At 48.5% G+C, this 15609-nt stretch overlaps 2 protein-coding genes across 3 annotated transcripts in view; one reads left to right on the top strand and one right to left on the bottom strand.

Moving 5' to 3' along the window:
• Window positions 1-15609, top strand: part of ITPRIPL1 (ITPRIP like 1) — a 130407-nt gene that overhangs the window by 16775 nt on the left and 98023 nt on the right. The gene's annotated exons all lie outside the window — the stretch shown is intronic.
• Window positions 1-15609, bottom strand: part of NCAPH (non-SMC condensin I complex subunit H) — a 414052-nt gene that overhangs the window by 350568 nt on the left and 47875 nt on the right. For both annotated transcript variants that reach the window (XM_085634348.1, XM_085634347.1), the window contains exon 2: window positions 3561-3795. In XM_085634348.1, coding sequence (XP_085490474.1) covers window positions 3561-3795 — 235 coding nt within the window. The remainder of the gene's footprint in view (window positions 1-3560; window positions 3796-15609) is intronic.

Below are 15609 nucleotides of genomic sequence, written 5' to 3'. Positions count from 1 at the left end.
CTCAGCTGTTGTACAAATTGGGTTTCTCAATAAATGTGCCCAAATCTCACCTGGTGCCCTCAGCGCAACCTGTTCATAGGTGCGGTACTGGACACTACTGTGTGTCGAGCATTCCCTCCTCCTCAAAGGATTCTCGACATACAGGAAATGATTCCTTTGTTTTACAATGGAGCGGTCGTTCCAGTTCTGAAAGTACTTCGCCTGCTCGGTCTGTTTGCTTCCTGCATTCTGTTGGTCAACCATGCACGCTGGCACATGAGGGCGCTCCAGTGGTGCCTCCGCAGGCAGTGGTATCAGCACAAAGGAGATCTCAGGGAGTCTGTGAGGATCTCCAGAGAAGCTGCAGCGGATCTGTCTTGGTGGAGCGTGGAGGGCAATCTGTCCCAAGGAAAGCCCTTCCATCTACCTCCATCGGTGGCCACAGTGATAACGGATGCATCCACTTTAGGGTGGGGTGCTCATCTGGGGGACCTGGAGATCAAGGGTCTTTGGTCTCCAGAGGAAAGGTTGCTTCACATCAACCTTCTGGAGTTACGGGCGATTCGTTTGGCACTCAAGGCCTTCCTCCCTTCCCTTCGCGGTCAGTCTGTTCAAGTCCTGACGGACAACACGACCGCGATGTGGTATGTCAACAAAAAGGGAGGGGGGGGGTCTCTTTGTCTCTGCAGAGAGGCTCTGCGCCTATGGTCCTGGGCTCAGGACCATCTGATTTGTCTGATTGCAAATCATCTGGCCGGGTTCTGAACGTACATGCAGACAGTCTCAGTCAGCAGTTCTCCGCCGACCACGAGTGGAGGTTACATCCGGAGGTGGTTCGTCACATCTTTCGGACATGGGGAGCTCCTCTGGTGGACCTGTTCGCCACTCGCGAGAACGCTCACTGCCCGTCATTCTGCAGTATCTGATGCAGGGAGCATTGGGGGACGCGGTTCAGTTGAGCTGGAGCTCTCGACTCCTTCACGCGTTTCCTCCCATACCCTTGATTACTCGGGTTCTGAGGAAGATTCGCCAAAACCGGGCCCAAGTCATATTGATCGCCCCGGACTGGCCAAGAAGGGTGTGGTACACAGATCTTCTCCACCTCTCCTTGTGCCCTCGGCTCCGTCTCCCTCTCAGGGCAGACCTCCTCTCGCAATCGGAGGGGCAGGTTCTACACCCCCACCTCCAGAGCTTACACCTGCATGCCTGGAGACTGAACGGGGCAACCTGAATTCTTTTTCTCTCCCACCTGATGTGGTAGATGTAATTTTGTCTGCCGGACGTCATTCCACCAAATCTATATATTCCTATAGGTGGTCTAAATTTGTACTTTGGTGTGGAGAAAAGTCAACTGATCCTTTAAAGGCTCGTTTATCTGACATTCTACAGTTTGCCCTTTCGCTTGCCCAGCAAGGCTTTGCTGTGGCTACTGTAAAGGGATAATTATCGGCTTTGCCGGATCAGCCGTCATTGTTCAAATCACCTATTGTGCTTAGATTTCTCAAGGGCCTCACAAACAGGTTTCCTCCTACTCCCTTTATTGTGCCTCAATGGGACTTAAACCTTGTCTTGACTTATCTTATGGGTTCTCCCTTCGAACCCTTACACAAGTGTCCCTTGAGACTGTTGTCTTTTAAGACGGTCTTTCTCATTGCAATCACCTCGGCAAGGAGGGTAAGTGAGCTTCAAGCTCTAAGTTCAAAATCACAGTTTTTGACCATTCATGCTGAAAGAATGGTATTCAGGACCAGGGCTGCATTTTTGCCTAAGGTGGTGACTCCCTTCCATCTGGGGCAATCCATTACCCTTCCTTCCTTTTATCCTCCCCCTCACCCTTCCGAGGAGAGACTTCACCGTTTGGACCCTAGGAGGGCGGTGAGCTTCTACCTGGACAGAACAAAGGACTTCAGAGTTGATGACCAGCTCTTCGTGGGCTTTGTTGGCTGCAGAAAAGGTCGAGTGGTGCACAAGCGCACCCTTTCCAGGTGGATTGTCTTGTGCATCAAGATATGCTACTCCCTGGCTGGTAAGGAACCTACAGAGGGTTTAAGGGCTCATTCCACTAGAGCCAAGTCTTCCACTTCTGCTTTGTCTAGGGGCGTTCCTGTGGAGGACATTTGTAGGGCGGCAACTTGGGCCTCCCTTCACACCTTTGCAAAACATTATTGCTTGGACACGAGATGAGGAGGGACGGACACTTTGCTCGTTCCGTCCTTCAGGACTTTCTGGTATAAAAGGGTGGACACCCTCCTCCGGGAGTGGGACTGCTGTGGGAATCTATTCACAAGGTGAGGAATCCACTGGCAGATGTATCCATCAGAAGAACAAGTTACTTACCTTCGGTATTGCATTTTCTGGTGGATACAGTATCTGCCTTTGGATTCCTCACTGACCCACCCGCCTCCCCATTGTCCACCCTTGTATACCTTTAGTATATGATGGTGTTTCTTGTACATTTATTACTGTCAGAGGCATTGTGTGGTTTCTTTTGCCTTTCTGCTTATTCTCCACACTGTGTGTGTTGCTGTGCATATTGTGTACTGTTTATGCTATGTATATATTGCGGTCAGTCCGTCCGTGTGCCTCGAAGGCACAGGAAAAAAGGGGCGGAACTGACGTCATCACGCCGACGAGGTCTTCTTATGGAGCCGGTGACATCAGCGGAGTCGCGAGCGGAGCGGTGTCTCTGTGACGTCGTCTTCGACCCCATCGGCGTGGACTGCTACAAAAGTTTCCGAGCGTTGCTGGCGCAGGGGATATTCACAAGGTGAGGAATCCACAGGCAGATACTGTATCCACCAGAAAAAGCGTTACCGAAGGTAAGTAACTTGTTCATCACCCCTACAGCAGGCTTTATCGCCCTAAGGCAGGGTGCTGAATATTTCATGGGAGGGCATACTTGCATGAGTAGATGGTCAGTCCCATTACTGCCAGTACAAGTGACCAGGGAAGCCATTTTAAAACATGTGTGGAAATTGGGCAAAACGAGTTTCCAAGCTACATGGCTTCACTTTAGATACAGATGTTTGGGGGGCGTGGCCAAGATGGCGGAGGTGTGAGAGGTGTTTTTCCAGTCTCTCCTGCCCCGCTGCCCTGGGCTGATATATATACACATACATACACACACACATGCATACACATACATAGACACCCGCCTACATATACACACAATATATATATATATATATATATATATATATATATATATATATACACACACACATACACACATAAATGTACATACATTCACCATTTAGTTTTATGTTATTAAAGTGTTTCTAAAGCATGCGAGTAGATCTCTGAAGTGGGCTACAATTATTAAGAGCCACATGTGTATACTTCTCAAAAAATTTCAGTTGGCCAGGATTCAAAGAGTAAAAGTTTCTTTACTTCTGGGTGCGAGAAGCAGAGGACACAGGGTGTGAAGAACTTGAGGTACAATGGACTGAGAAAGTTTACCTTCGAGGAGAAACAGCACACAGCCTCATGGCAAAACAAAGTCTCCTTTCCTCTGAAAAAAGCCGACAATTTGTGGAGCACATTACTTTAGCTCCCGGAGGGATAGGGTGACATGGCCTTACCTGCTGGGAGAAACTGCAGTAGCTGGAGACTCTGTGTTACCAAGAGCAAGATCGATGACGCGAGAGAGTCTTCGCCGCTTCCTCTCCTCCTCGTCATCATTGCCAGGAAAGTTGCGCAAGTCAGGGGTGCCAGATAAATTTATTGGCTGCCGGTGGGTGCCAGGAGATACAAAGACACTGTCAGGAGTAGCCTCCTGTGACCTTGCAGCTGACTGAGGAGTAGCCACCATGGTACCTGAAAGAAAAGAGAGCATCAGCAAAATAATAGAGCTGAACAAGCTGCAAGCAAATTCAACAACACGGATAGAAAAGGTAGTATATAGAATCTGGTTAAATAGAAGATCAAGGCCTGTTCAACTAGGAGCACTAAAGATCCTTCACAAGCATGAGGTTAAGGAAAGCCACTGCGTAGGGCGCAGAGTTCCTGTTGCAGTACTGCCCCCCCACACATTCTTTGACTCATATGTGATGCAACTTTAACTGAAGTGTACTGGGTGTCTGCTAACCAGGTCCCCAGTACCAGTGTTCTTTCCCTAAAACTGCACTATCGTTTCCCCAACTGGCAAAACCTTTAGCACTCTCTGTAAGTCTCTAACAAATGGTTACCTTGGTACCTAGGGCCTGAGGAACTAAAGAGGGTCCCTAAGGGAAGCAGCACTAATTGTGCCACGCTAAGGGACCCCTCACCAACCACATGCAAGGCTGCCATTGCAGGCTCTTGGTGCAGGCAAAAGTGAAAACACGACATGTCACACATCCCTGTGGGCCAGTCCCCTAACCCAGCATGTGTTATTTGTAAACCACCCCTACAGCAGGCCTGATCGCCCTAAGGCAGGGTGCTGAATATTTCATGGGAGGGCATACTTGCATGAGCAAGTAAGCCACTGTGCTAGTCAGTCCCATTACTGCTAGTACAAGTGACCAAGGAAGCCATTTTAAAACATGTGTGGACACTGGGGAAAAACGAGTTCCCAAGCTACATGATGATTTCACTTTAGATACGGATGTTTTGGGGGCGTGGTCAAGAGGGCTGCGGTGAGAGACGTGCTTTTCGGTCTCTCCTGCCCCGGTGCCCTGGGCCTCCCCGCGAAACCCCATAAAGCATTGTACTGCTACCCTAGGGGCCATCACTCAGCTGCGCGACCCAGGAATTTTCTCAGCACTCGAAACTGCCGTGCCACCCATCGATCGGCGGCGTTTGGCACCTGGAGACATGCTTGAGACTAAGGGCGTAGGGCCCAGCGAACGTCCAGCGGAGCCTCTGTAAGAAGGGGGGGGGGGGAAGGGGGGGCGGGGGAGTACTAGAGCGGTGCCGACACGAGAGACTGAGCCGAGCGGATACAGACAGCAGGCAAGGAGTGGAGGAGCTTCTGGTTCGGGAGACGTCTCCCTCGCAACGCTTTAATGCCGCAGGACCACCTCAGCCCGATAGGTTAGGTCCCCACAATGTCACCTACCCTAGTGGAGGCCCGGCGACGCCCGAGCAAGCAAGGAGTTTCACCGGTGACGCGACGTTACGGGAGTGTAGGTGTTGCTGCCCGACCATCACCAGACAAGGGGTGAAAGCTATTGGATTGGGAGGGTTCCTCCCGCAACGCTTCTGGTCCCTCCCGCAACGCTTCTGGCCATTGGGCCGGCCAACCAGATCGCATAGGCCTCCCACCATCGAGGCGGCCCGCGCATTAGCCCGGCGGCATTTGGGCTCCCAGGGGAAAGTGCCGCCACTGCTCCGTCACACAACTCCTTTCCGAGAACAGAAGCGGACGAGAGACGGAGCAGCTGACGGATCGGGAAAAATCTCTCGCACAACGCTGGAAGTCGCGGGGCCTGGCTGGACTGAGTGGCTTGGTCTCCCCCATAAACTTAGATCATCAGATTGAGGCCTAGGGGAGAAGGGCTGTATACAGGCTCTTTCAGTTATCCTTCATACTTACCTCGTGAGGCACGATCTAGAGTATTCACCTGGGTCCCAGCTCTATCATCATAAGGTCAGTTTAAGCACTTCGAGAGCAAGGAACAATTCCTATGGGGAGCGGGGGTGCACATCATATCCACTCAGGATCGATCTGTGGTTCTGGGAGGGGATCTCAATCTAGTGTTCACAACGAACTAGACCGTTCAACACAGCGACATGGAACAGCAGGAGCACATGGGCCGGGAGGGACTTAATGGTTACAGGAGCTGGACTTAAAGGGTTTATGGCGTGCCTTCTCATCCCATGGCCAGGGGGGATACACATTTTACTCTCACGCCCATAGGTCCTATGCAAGGCTTGATTATTTCTTAGGTTCCAGGGAAGTAGAGGCGGCAACCAAGTTCACTTGGCGATTCTATTGGACCTCGCTATCCCGCCTTGGGGCCAGGTTCCCTGCTGGTGACGGCTGAGACTTTGCTTCGTAGACCAGAAGTCACTTTGCAGATGGACAAGGCCATTAGACATCATCTAGAGGCTAACGATAACGCTGAGACACCCATCACTATAACTTGGGACCCCCTGAAGGCAGTGATAAGGGGAGAGTTTCTTGCTCACTCTGCAGTAGATAATTAGGTGAGGAGGGAGAAGCGCACTCAATTGCAGCAACCAGTGCGAGAACTTGAACAAATACACTATTGCACTGGTGCCGCCAGAGTCTGGAGCCATTTGGAAACTGCGAGGAAAGAGTTAGCTGGATTGGACTGGGACAATGCGGAGTACTCAATAAATTCGACTTAAGCATGCCTTTTATGTCAGGAGCAACAAAAGCGGGAGAAGGCTCGCGAACAAACTCAATGGCCAGCGCCAAGCTAACGATGTAGATGCGGTCTTATCGGACGAGGGCGCTTAGATTGAGAGTGGCGAAGCGATAGCATCGCGATTCGCAGCGTTCTATGTGAAGCTATACTCCTCACAAGACCTCTCGTCCCAGGGAACTCAGTCATGCAAGGTGCAAGGGTCACCCACCTGACTGATGACCAAGCGATGACTTAAGATGCACCCATTAGGATAGACAAAGTCATTTCCGCATAGCCTGACTGAAACCCCACATATATCCGGGTCCCGACGGATTCACTGCATCTTTCTATAAAACTTACTGCAACGCACTAGCACCATTCCTCACTCATGTGTTTAACTCCATCTCTAGCCCGTCATCACTCCCCACTTCCATGACAGAGGCATCAGTTGTGGTTACACCCAAATCAGGAAAGGACAAGAAACCATGTGGGTCCCATCAACCTATATCACTTTTAAACATTGATGCCAAGCTTTTTACTGGGATCCTAGCGGCGCGTCTAGTCCCCCAATATGCCTAGCTTAGTGGACTCGGATCAAGCTGGCTTTATGCCCAATAGACAGTGTCCAGACAAAACCAAGCGGATATTACATCTAGTGGATAAGGCTGTCCGCTCTCCACACTAATCCATGCTTTTCTCTATAGATGCAGAGAAAGCATTGGACCGCGTTCACTGGCCCTATTTCACGGCTGTCCTGAAACACCTAGGATTAGGAGAGCGGTTCCGCACTTGGGTTCTAAGTAGCTATGGCAAGCCAAATGCATCGCTTCAGGAAAATGGCAGGACCTCTCCTTGTTTCCCCATTTGATGTGGCACTAGACAGGGGTGTCCCTTGTCGCCCCTGTTTGAGCTTTATATGTAGCTGTTTGCTCAAAGAATTCGGGACAACCCAGAGATTACGAGGATCCAAGTTGGGGGCAAAGAGCACCTAATAATATACGCGGATGATGTAATTGCTTCTCCCGACAACCCCAGAGGCCCTCCCCGGGTTCTTAGCGTAAGTGGGATTGTTTGGAACTGTGTCAGGGTTTCGGATTAAACTGGCCAAATCCCAGGCACTAAGCCTCATTGTTTCCAGAGACACGCAAGATCATCTAACCCGTCTTTTCTCTATCAAATGGGCAGGAGACTCCGTCCCATATCTGGTGGTCCAATTAGCCCCGACCATAGAAGAGGTGATCTCTCCGAGTTACCATAGTCTTGTCACACGAGTGAAGTCCGACCTTTCACAATGGTAACAATACCCACTCTCATGAATGGGCCGAATAGCGGCCGTCAAGATGGTGCTTCCTATATATATTGTTTGTCTCCCAGCCACTACCTTTATGGCCCACAGCGGGGACACTTCAGACCCTCCAGAGTTTATTCCAGAGTTTTGTCTGGGCAGGCTGGCGAACTCAGATGAAACGAGACAGAAGTTGGCATCACCAACAGATGGCGGCTTAGGCATTCCATGCATTCTGCACTACTTTCAGGCTGCTCAACTCAGATATATTGTGGAGTGGACCCGCCATGAATCCGAAAAGGGATGGTTGTTCATGGACAGGGCCCTTACTAAAACAGCCATGTGGAAGATCCCCTACATAGATAGGCCTCGGTGCCCCACCAACCTCTACCTATCGGCAGTCACCTCGCCCACCCTAAGGGGTTTGGGACAGTGATGACCTGGAAAGTCTTGTCAGTGTTCCCTTCTCCACTCACCCCACTGGTGGAGAACCGAGACTTCACATCGGGGTTGGATATCGCTGCTTTTAAAGAATGGCAAAGATGGACAAAGATCGAAAGGCCACTTCTTTGACGAGGATGGTCTCATCCTATTTAACACACTACATAATGAGAACGAGATCCCAGAGACTGAGCAATTTAGATTTACGCAGATAAGACATTGGGTGATGCAACCTACAGTGAAGGAGGCTGCACAGCGACTCCTCACGAAGTTCGAGAGATGGTTCCTGACTAAACAAACAGATAGGCGCCTTGTCTCAGAACTATACACGATGCTCTCGCAAGAGCCACCTGACTTAGAAAACCCTCCACAAACGCGATGGGAGAGGAAGATGGGCCGGCACTTCACCCCTGAGGAGTGGGAAGCTCTATACTACTGAGCCAGGCACACAGCACCTAACGTGGCCAGTATGGAAACATCAGCAAAAATTGCCATATACTGGTATCTAACACAGGTACATCTCCACAGAGAGAATCCGGAGAATGGAGACAGCTGTTGGAGGCTGCAACACCCTTGGGACATTGCTTCATATACTTTGGGCATGCCCTAAACTAGTGCAGTTCTGGGCGGACTTTGAGACACAAATGAATAGACCTTACTGGACAATTTGTTAGCACTGGCATCCTAGGGAAGGGTAAGGGTGGGAGGTATTTCTAGCTCTAGTTCGTCATTGCTCGTTTTGTTTCTCTTAGTCCTTCTCTATAAAAGATGTTGTGCTGACCAGGGCTAAATGTTGACGCTGCTGTGATGCTTGCCCTTAGTTCTAACAGCAACAATAAAACAAATGTAAACATAGATGGTATCAAACATCTCATATTGATGAACCCAAACTGATTCCAGTGTGATTTACCAATACATATGCTCCCAGTTTTCCACCAGAAAATCTACCATCCTCTGGCGTGCTCCCTGGCTTGTTTCAGCCAGCCTGCGACCCAAGACACTGTTCTACCCTCCTAGGGTGAGAGCCTTTGCTCTCAGGAGACCGAGAACAAAAGCCTGTCCAGGAAGAGGGTGCAACCTCCCCTCCCACAGGATGACCTGCTGATTAGCCTTCCTAAGCCATTAAGCTTCAAAGAGCTGTCGCCTTTGAAATGCGAAACTGGCACCCCCTCTCAGGAGAGGAAGCCAACCCCCTTGTCCAGAGCCCCTTTGGCACCTGAACAGTCGGGGAAATTAGGTAGGCATGCCACCCCCAGGCTAGTACCATCCCTAGGGTGGGCTAAACTGAGGTGGACATGATTCTTCAGAAGTACCAATCTTTATGATGGCATACTTGTACATTCTGGGACTGGGTTATGCCAACTTCTAACAGGAGCTCATTCAGTTACTTAAGATTTCACAGACAAACTGGCAAATCATTACAAGGACAAAGCAGACACGTTGGACTCATACTTAAATAGAGACAAAGTATCAGTACTAACCCTTTTACAAAACAATAATTCAAGGATACTGTAACCAGCCTCTCATTCCAACACATTTCACACAATGAATTTATGGACCTGGTCTAAGCAAGCAGGCCTGCCAGCAGCCCTCCTGATCAGTGTCCATCGCAAACCTTCAAGACAATTCTTCTAACAACCTCTGCTGCCTTTCTAGTAAGGAGAATCATTAACAACCCCTCAACTACCAGAATATTTCCAGAATAACTAAAAAAGTCATACATACATACGCCCATTACTGAAGAAACCAAACTTGAACCTACTGAACCCTAACAACTACAGACAGATTACAAATGGACCTTTCCTGGGCAAACTGATAGAAAGAGCATCATTCACTGGGATGTCACAATTCATTCAAGAGAATGCCATAATTTCAGACTTTCAAACAGGATTCCGTCCAGGAAGAGGCACAGAATCTGCCCTCCTTGCCATCTGGGATGACCTGAAGAACAATGTTGACCGGAACAGGGTTCTTGCTCTACTTTTCTTGGACCTCCCGAAACAAAGACTCTACGAAGCCGGCAGAGGGGACTGCTCTAGACTGGACCTCATCTACCTTTGCAACAGAACTAATGTCATCCGTACCCCACCTTTCTCGTCCAAACCGTACTACACAAAAGCAGTGTCCCTCAAGGCTCTATTATCTCGCCCATGCTTTACATCATCTACTTGAAGTCATAACCGGCACTGATCACTCAATTTCATCTCACATGCTATTACTATGCAGATTAAACGCAAATACTCCTTCAACTGGAATACCCCAAACACATTGGAAACTTGCCAATTTTCAGTTGTTTCAGAACCATGGATCAATGGATGAACTGGAGCCATCTCAAATTGAAGGCTTCCAAAATGGAAATACTCGCATGTTGAAATTGGAAAGACTATGACCTGCTTGCCGCGTGGCATGAAGATCTGGGAACACCGCCTAAAGTATCGAAATAAGTAAGAAACCTCAGAAGGACTGTGGACTCCAAGCTATCGATGAATGCCCAAGTGGACAAACTAGCAAGATCAAGCTTTGTTACTATAAAAACTGTGCGACAAATCTTCCACCATTTGAGATTTCCATACAAGGTCCAGGCTACAATCTCCCTTGTTCTGTCCAAACTCGATTATGCCAATAGCTTCTACCACGGATCACCTTTAACAACCACGAAAAGACTACAACAGATTCAGAAATCTGCTGCCAGACTACTCAAATATAAAACCGCAAGACCGCATTTCCCCTGCCTTGAAAGCCCTGCATTGATTACCGGTTACCAGAAGATCCACGTTCAAGCTACTTTGTATCACCCACAAAGCGATACATGGAAGAGAACCGCTCGGAATAAAATAACCAAACACATTCAACACAGGAACCTCTAGTCTAGAGTGCTGCATCGCCTCAAAATCCCAAGATACAAAAATAAAAAATGGGTGGCTCATCATTCTCTGTTCAAGCAGTAAACTATGGAACTCTTTAGCCCCTCCCCCCCCCCAAACATAAGATTCACCGACAACCACCTTATCTTCAGAAGACTACTCAAGAATTGGTTCTTCCAAACATAACCACCATACGCAAACAAATATACAGCATATCTCTGTTTATAAGCATTTATTTGTACTATAGAAGTGTACCCATGTGTATTGCTTTGTATAAACGTGCAGAATTATTTTTAAAAACGTATATATTCATTAGTTCTCCTTAACAAATGTACATATTACTGATAGTTACAGTATTCCGTTTTTAAAATATATAAAAGTGCATAAATAAGTAAAGCTTTTATAATATTTATCTACAATTGCTTCACTATTGATTTACAAAAAAAAATACATAAAAATACAATTTAAAGTACAACAATTGAAAGATGGTTTATTTAATGCATCGCTAATCTACATATACTACCTTCCTTTATGCATCTATATACATTCCATGTACTTATAGATCTATATATTTATTACTTTTCTTCTAATTCAGCATATCCAATGCACTACCCAATTTTCCATCCTATACCGCTCAATATATCCTCTACCTCAACTCTAACTCATCTCAAACCTCTTTCCACTAGTCTTTCCAATGCACTAACCTATTCTCACCCTATATCTCCATAAATATATATCCTCTACCTGCACTCTCATTCATACCAAACCCCATACCACTACTATAATCCCCAAAATATCCCTCTCTAGACACCTCCCTACTAAACTCCTCCTTGCATCATCTCATATCTCTTACTATTCCAATCCCCCAAACAAGCCTTTCTAAACCCTTCACCGACTCTTCCCCCTCCACCTCCCTTTTACTCATACCAATCCTCCTCCTACTGCTAGGGGCTCCAAAACAAACAAAAAAAGAACATATTTTCTAAATCCTTCCTTCTATCCATCCACTAGCCTTCTCAATCCCAAAAACTGACTAACATATCCATCACTTTCATATTTCACTATACAAATTCACCACTAATCCTTTATGGGTTCCAGAGTAGAGTGCTACTAGCCAAAAAAAGAGCTTTGACGCCTTGCCAGGAGTAGTAAATGTCATATAAATGAAATTACAATACAATAGAATATAGGGGGCATAGTGGCCCAAGGGTCAGTAGCCCATTGGCTAATTCCCCAAACAGTATTTAGGGGAGCCCCTGGCACCAGAAGAGTAGATCCCAATGATCTAAGAAGAGAGGACACTGAAGAGCTGCAAAAGCAGAGAGGGGAGAAGCAGCAGCTGACCTGGTACCAGCCCTGCCGGCCTGTCTGCATCTCTCGTCAAAAACTGTGCCAAAGTCGACTCGTCGTACAGCCGTTGACCTAAGAAATTTGAGAGGACTTCCTACCTTTGATAAAGTACCAAGACCTTCCGTGGGAGAGAAGACCTGTTCCCTGCATCTTGCAGAAACTCCAAAAGAATGACTGAGGCATCCGGAAGAGCCAAAGCCTGACACTGCAGCTGTCACTCCAAGCCAAACGGGGCCAACAGTGCTAACAAGATCTGTTGGCCCTTCAGAGTCCATCGTGGTTTCACTCATCATGAACCCTCAGTCGTCGCCTGCAGCCTTTGCACGCAGGTCCCCTCCACCTCAAATGCTACGGTAAGGAAAATCCGACGCCTAGGGAAATCTCGGTACCCATCACATCTGGGCCGTGGATAAGAGGAACAAAGGTGTCCCCCCACTACCTGTGTATCAGGACGCCGGAGCCTCCCTGTTGGTTCAGCCCGACTGGCCTCCAAGCCAGAGTCTGCAGCCTCTTTTCAAAGAGACCAATCTCCACACAATAACACTGGGCTCCTGACACCATTTGGCGCCCTGCACTCGGCCTCCCTCGTGCCACTGGAGGTGTACTGTTGGTGCTGCCTTAGACCTTGCCCACCACACACCTTAACTCCAGGAGATCAGTCCCTTAAGTCACTGCACTATACCCATTTGCAAAACTTGTTCTTCCTTCAATAGGATATGTTGGAAGAGTCCTTGTATACACAATACCAAAGCAAGTTATATAACGCACAGAGTCCAGTGGATCCCCAAAGGTTTACAGTGGTAAAAGTAGATATTACCTTACTTTCTATTTGTGGTAGCGTGGACGAGCAGTAAGGCTTTCTCAGAGGGTAGCGTTAAGCATTTATTGTGCACAATCAGGCAAGAAATGATGTCACACCCTCAAAGACTGTTCTCAGACCAATTGTTTGTATCAAAAATATCTGTATGTTGTATTTTCATTTATTGAACCAAGAAGGACTTGGTACAGGTAAATATTATTGTACTTTTCAAGACCGATTGTTAAAAAGCAAGTTGGACGAAGAACAACTTTTCTAAAAGGTTTGTAACAATGTGAAAATACACTTGCAATTACTTTTGGATTACTTTTTCTACTCAGTGTGATATGGCTAGATATCACACTGGGACACTTACTGGATAAAAGGTAAGTCAGTCCGTTTTTGTCAAAACACGGATTCTTAAGTTCTCAAACAATTTTCATCTCCACACTTACATCTTCTTTTACAGAAAAGCAGTCAATGCAGTCCTATAAAGGAAAATCAGGATATTGGTTTAAAAAGTGAGTAATCCGTCGTGGGAGTTGGGTTTCTGGGATTAGACCCAGGCTTTCCCCAGGGTCAAGGATGCACTCCAAGAACACCCTCAGCGGCACTAGGGTGGCCGGGTTCAGAGTGCTGAGGCGCAATGTTATCCAATGGGGGATATATGGCCTCCAGTTGGTGGTTGCTCACAGAGCAAGGTTCCTAGGGTTTAGCGTCGGGCAAAGGGGGATCCAAGATAGCACACACGGTGCACCCACAGCAGCCCAGGGGAGCTGGATGCAGGATCGACATCAGGAGCCTTGTCTGTTTCACTGGGAAACCTCCGGTCAGAACAAACACTGCAGACTCTGGTACGAAGATCTTCTGGAGGAGACCACCAGTTGGAGAGGTAAGTTGGGATGTGGAGGGATACTAGTACACCATTGGTTGGGCCACCCAAGGCCGTGGGGCATCGGGTGCAGGGGTGTCTTATGCGTCGGGTTTTTCTTACCGGCTCCGGTTTGGGTGGGGGGGGGTGGAGGGGGGGGGGGAAGTCCTCCAAATAGAGACTGCAGGCGCAGTCTGGAGATTCGAGGTAGGGCAGGATCACCAGATCCCAGGTCAGGATTGCCGGGGAGACTACCTCGTGGTGTTGGGCCCCACAAACTCTGGTGTTGGGTGCAGACTCGCGTATTTGGCCGGAGCCAGAGTCTGCTGGTGAGCAAATCCGGTGCTCACATGAGAAAGTCTTTTTAGGGAAGGCAGGGCAAGTCGAAGTGGAGACAGGCGGTAGGGCTGTGGCCAAGTCAGTTGGTGTCCTCCTCTTCCTTTAGCAAGGCTCTTCGTCCTTTTTCTTCTTCTTGTCTGAGGAGGCAAAATGCTAAATTTAGGGCAGTTTCAGGTAGGTACAGGTTGGGACCAATAGGTCCTTTCCTTCGGGTGGGTACACACCCTATTATACCACCCTCCAGTGGGAAGGGGACATAAGCCTCACTCTGGTTGGCTGGGTCCCCCATCTTCAAGATGGCGGGGACAGAGTTATGCTTCGCCTCGCCTCCCACACCGGAGGGGTGGGGTTGGCGAAGGTGTGCACACCTCTCCTCCTATCTTGGTCTTCCTGCCGATTCTGCTGGGAGCAGCAAATAGCTGGGTCAGCTCACAAAGGCAGCAAGCCTTTGAAGCTTCCCCTTCGTGGACACTGCCCATCCTTGGAGAGGAGGCTTGGCACCTCTGCAAAGGCTGTGCTTTGTTTCAGGTCCGCGTGAGGCTCTCGACCCAGGGATCCGGAAACATGTCTGGGGATGGCAGCTGGCGAGCAGCCACTCAGCCAGGACATTAGAGTTAGGTTGTTTTTCAGGGGCATCTCCAAGATGCTCTCCGAGTGAGTTTGGCATTAAATCCCACATTGGCATCAGTGTGGGTTTAATGTGCTGATAAGTTTGATATCAAACGTCCCAGATTTCAGTAAAGCCATTATGGTGCTGTGGAGTTGGTAATGACAAACTACCAGACCATATACTCTTTATGGCTTTACTGCACTTACAATGTCTAAGAATGGACTTAGACACCGTAGGAATACAGGGCTCATGCACCTGTGACCTCACCAGTGGTATAGTGCACTCAGCTAGAGGGGTGGTTTACCTATGCCAAAGGCAGTGGATTGTAGGTATGGCACACAGGGATGTGTGCCATGTCGACTCTTCTCTTTGCTCTGCACCAAAACACGCAGCCTGCAATGGCAGTGTTTCAGTTAGGGTACATGGCCTCTAAGGGTGGCACAATATGTGCTGCAGCGCTTGCAGGCTTTCCCTGTCACAGTGCCCTTGGTACCTATGGTACCTTTTACATGGGACTTACATGTGGCCAGAGAGTTGCCAACTGGGTTTGCAATAATACAGTTTTAGGGAAAGAACATAGGCCCGTGGTACCAGTTTGGCAGGAACCCAGGTGTAGGAAAGTGGCTCTGTATCCAAAATAGGTTCAGTGTGTACAGAGTCCACAGTCCCCCAGAGGCTGATAGAGGTCAAAGTTAGGTATGACCTTACTCTCAAAAGTGGTAGCTTGGTCGAGCAGTAAGGCAGTATCAGAGGCCAGTGTAAAGCATTTGTTGTACAAACT

Source organism: Triturus cristatus, chromosome 11, assembly GCF_964204655.1.
Source record: "Triturus cristatus chromosome 11, aTriCri1.1, whole genome shotgun sequence".
NCBI lineage: Eukaryota > Metazoa > Chordata > Amphibia > Caudata > Salamandridae > Triturus > Triturus cristatus.
Note: the sequence above shows the minus strand (reverse complement) of the source record. Positions and strands in the feature narration are given on the sequence as shown.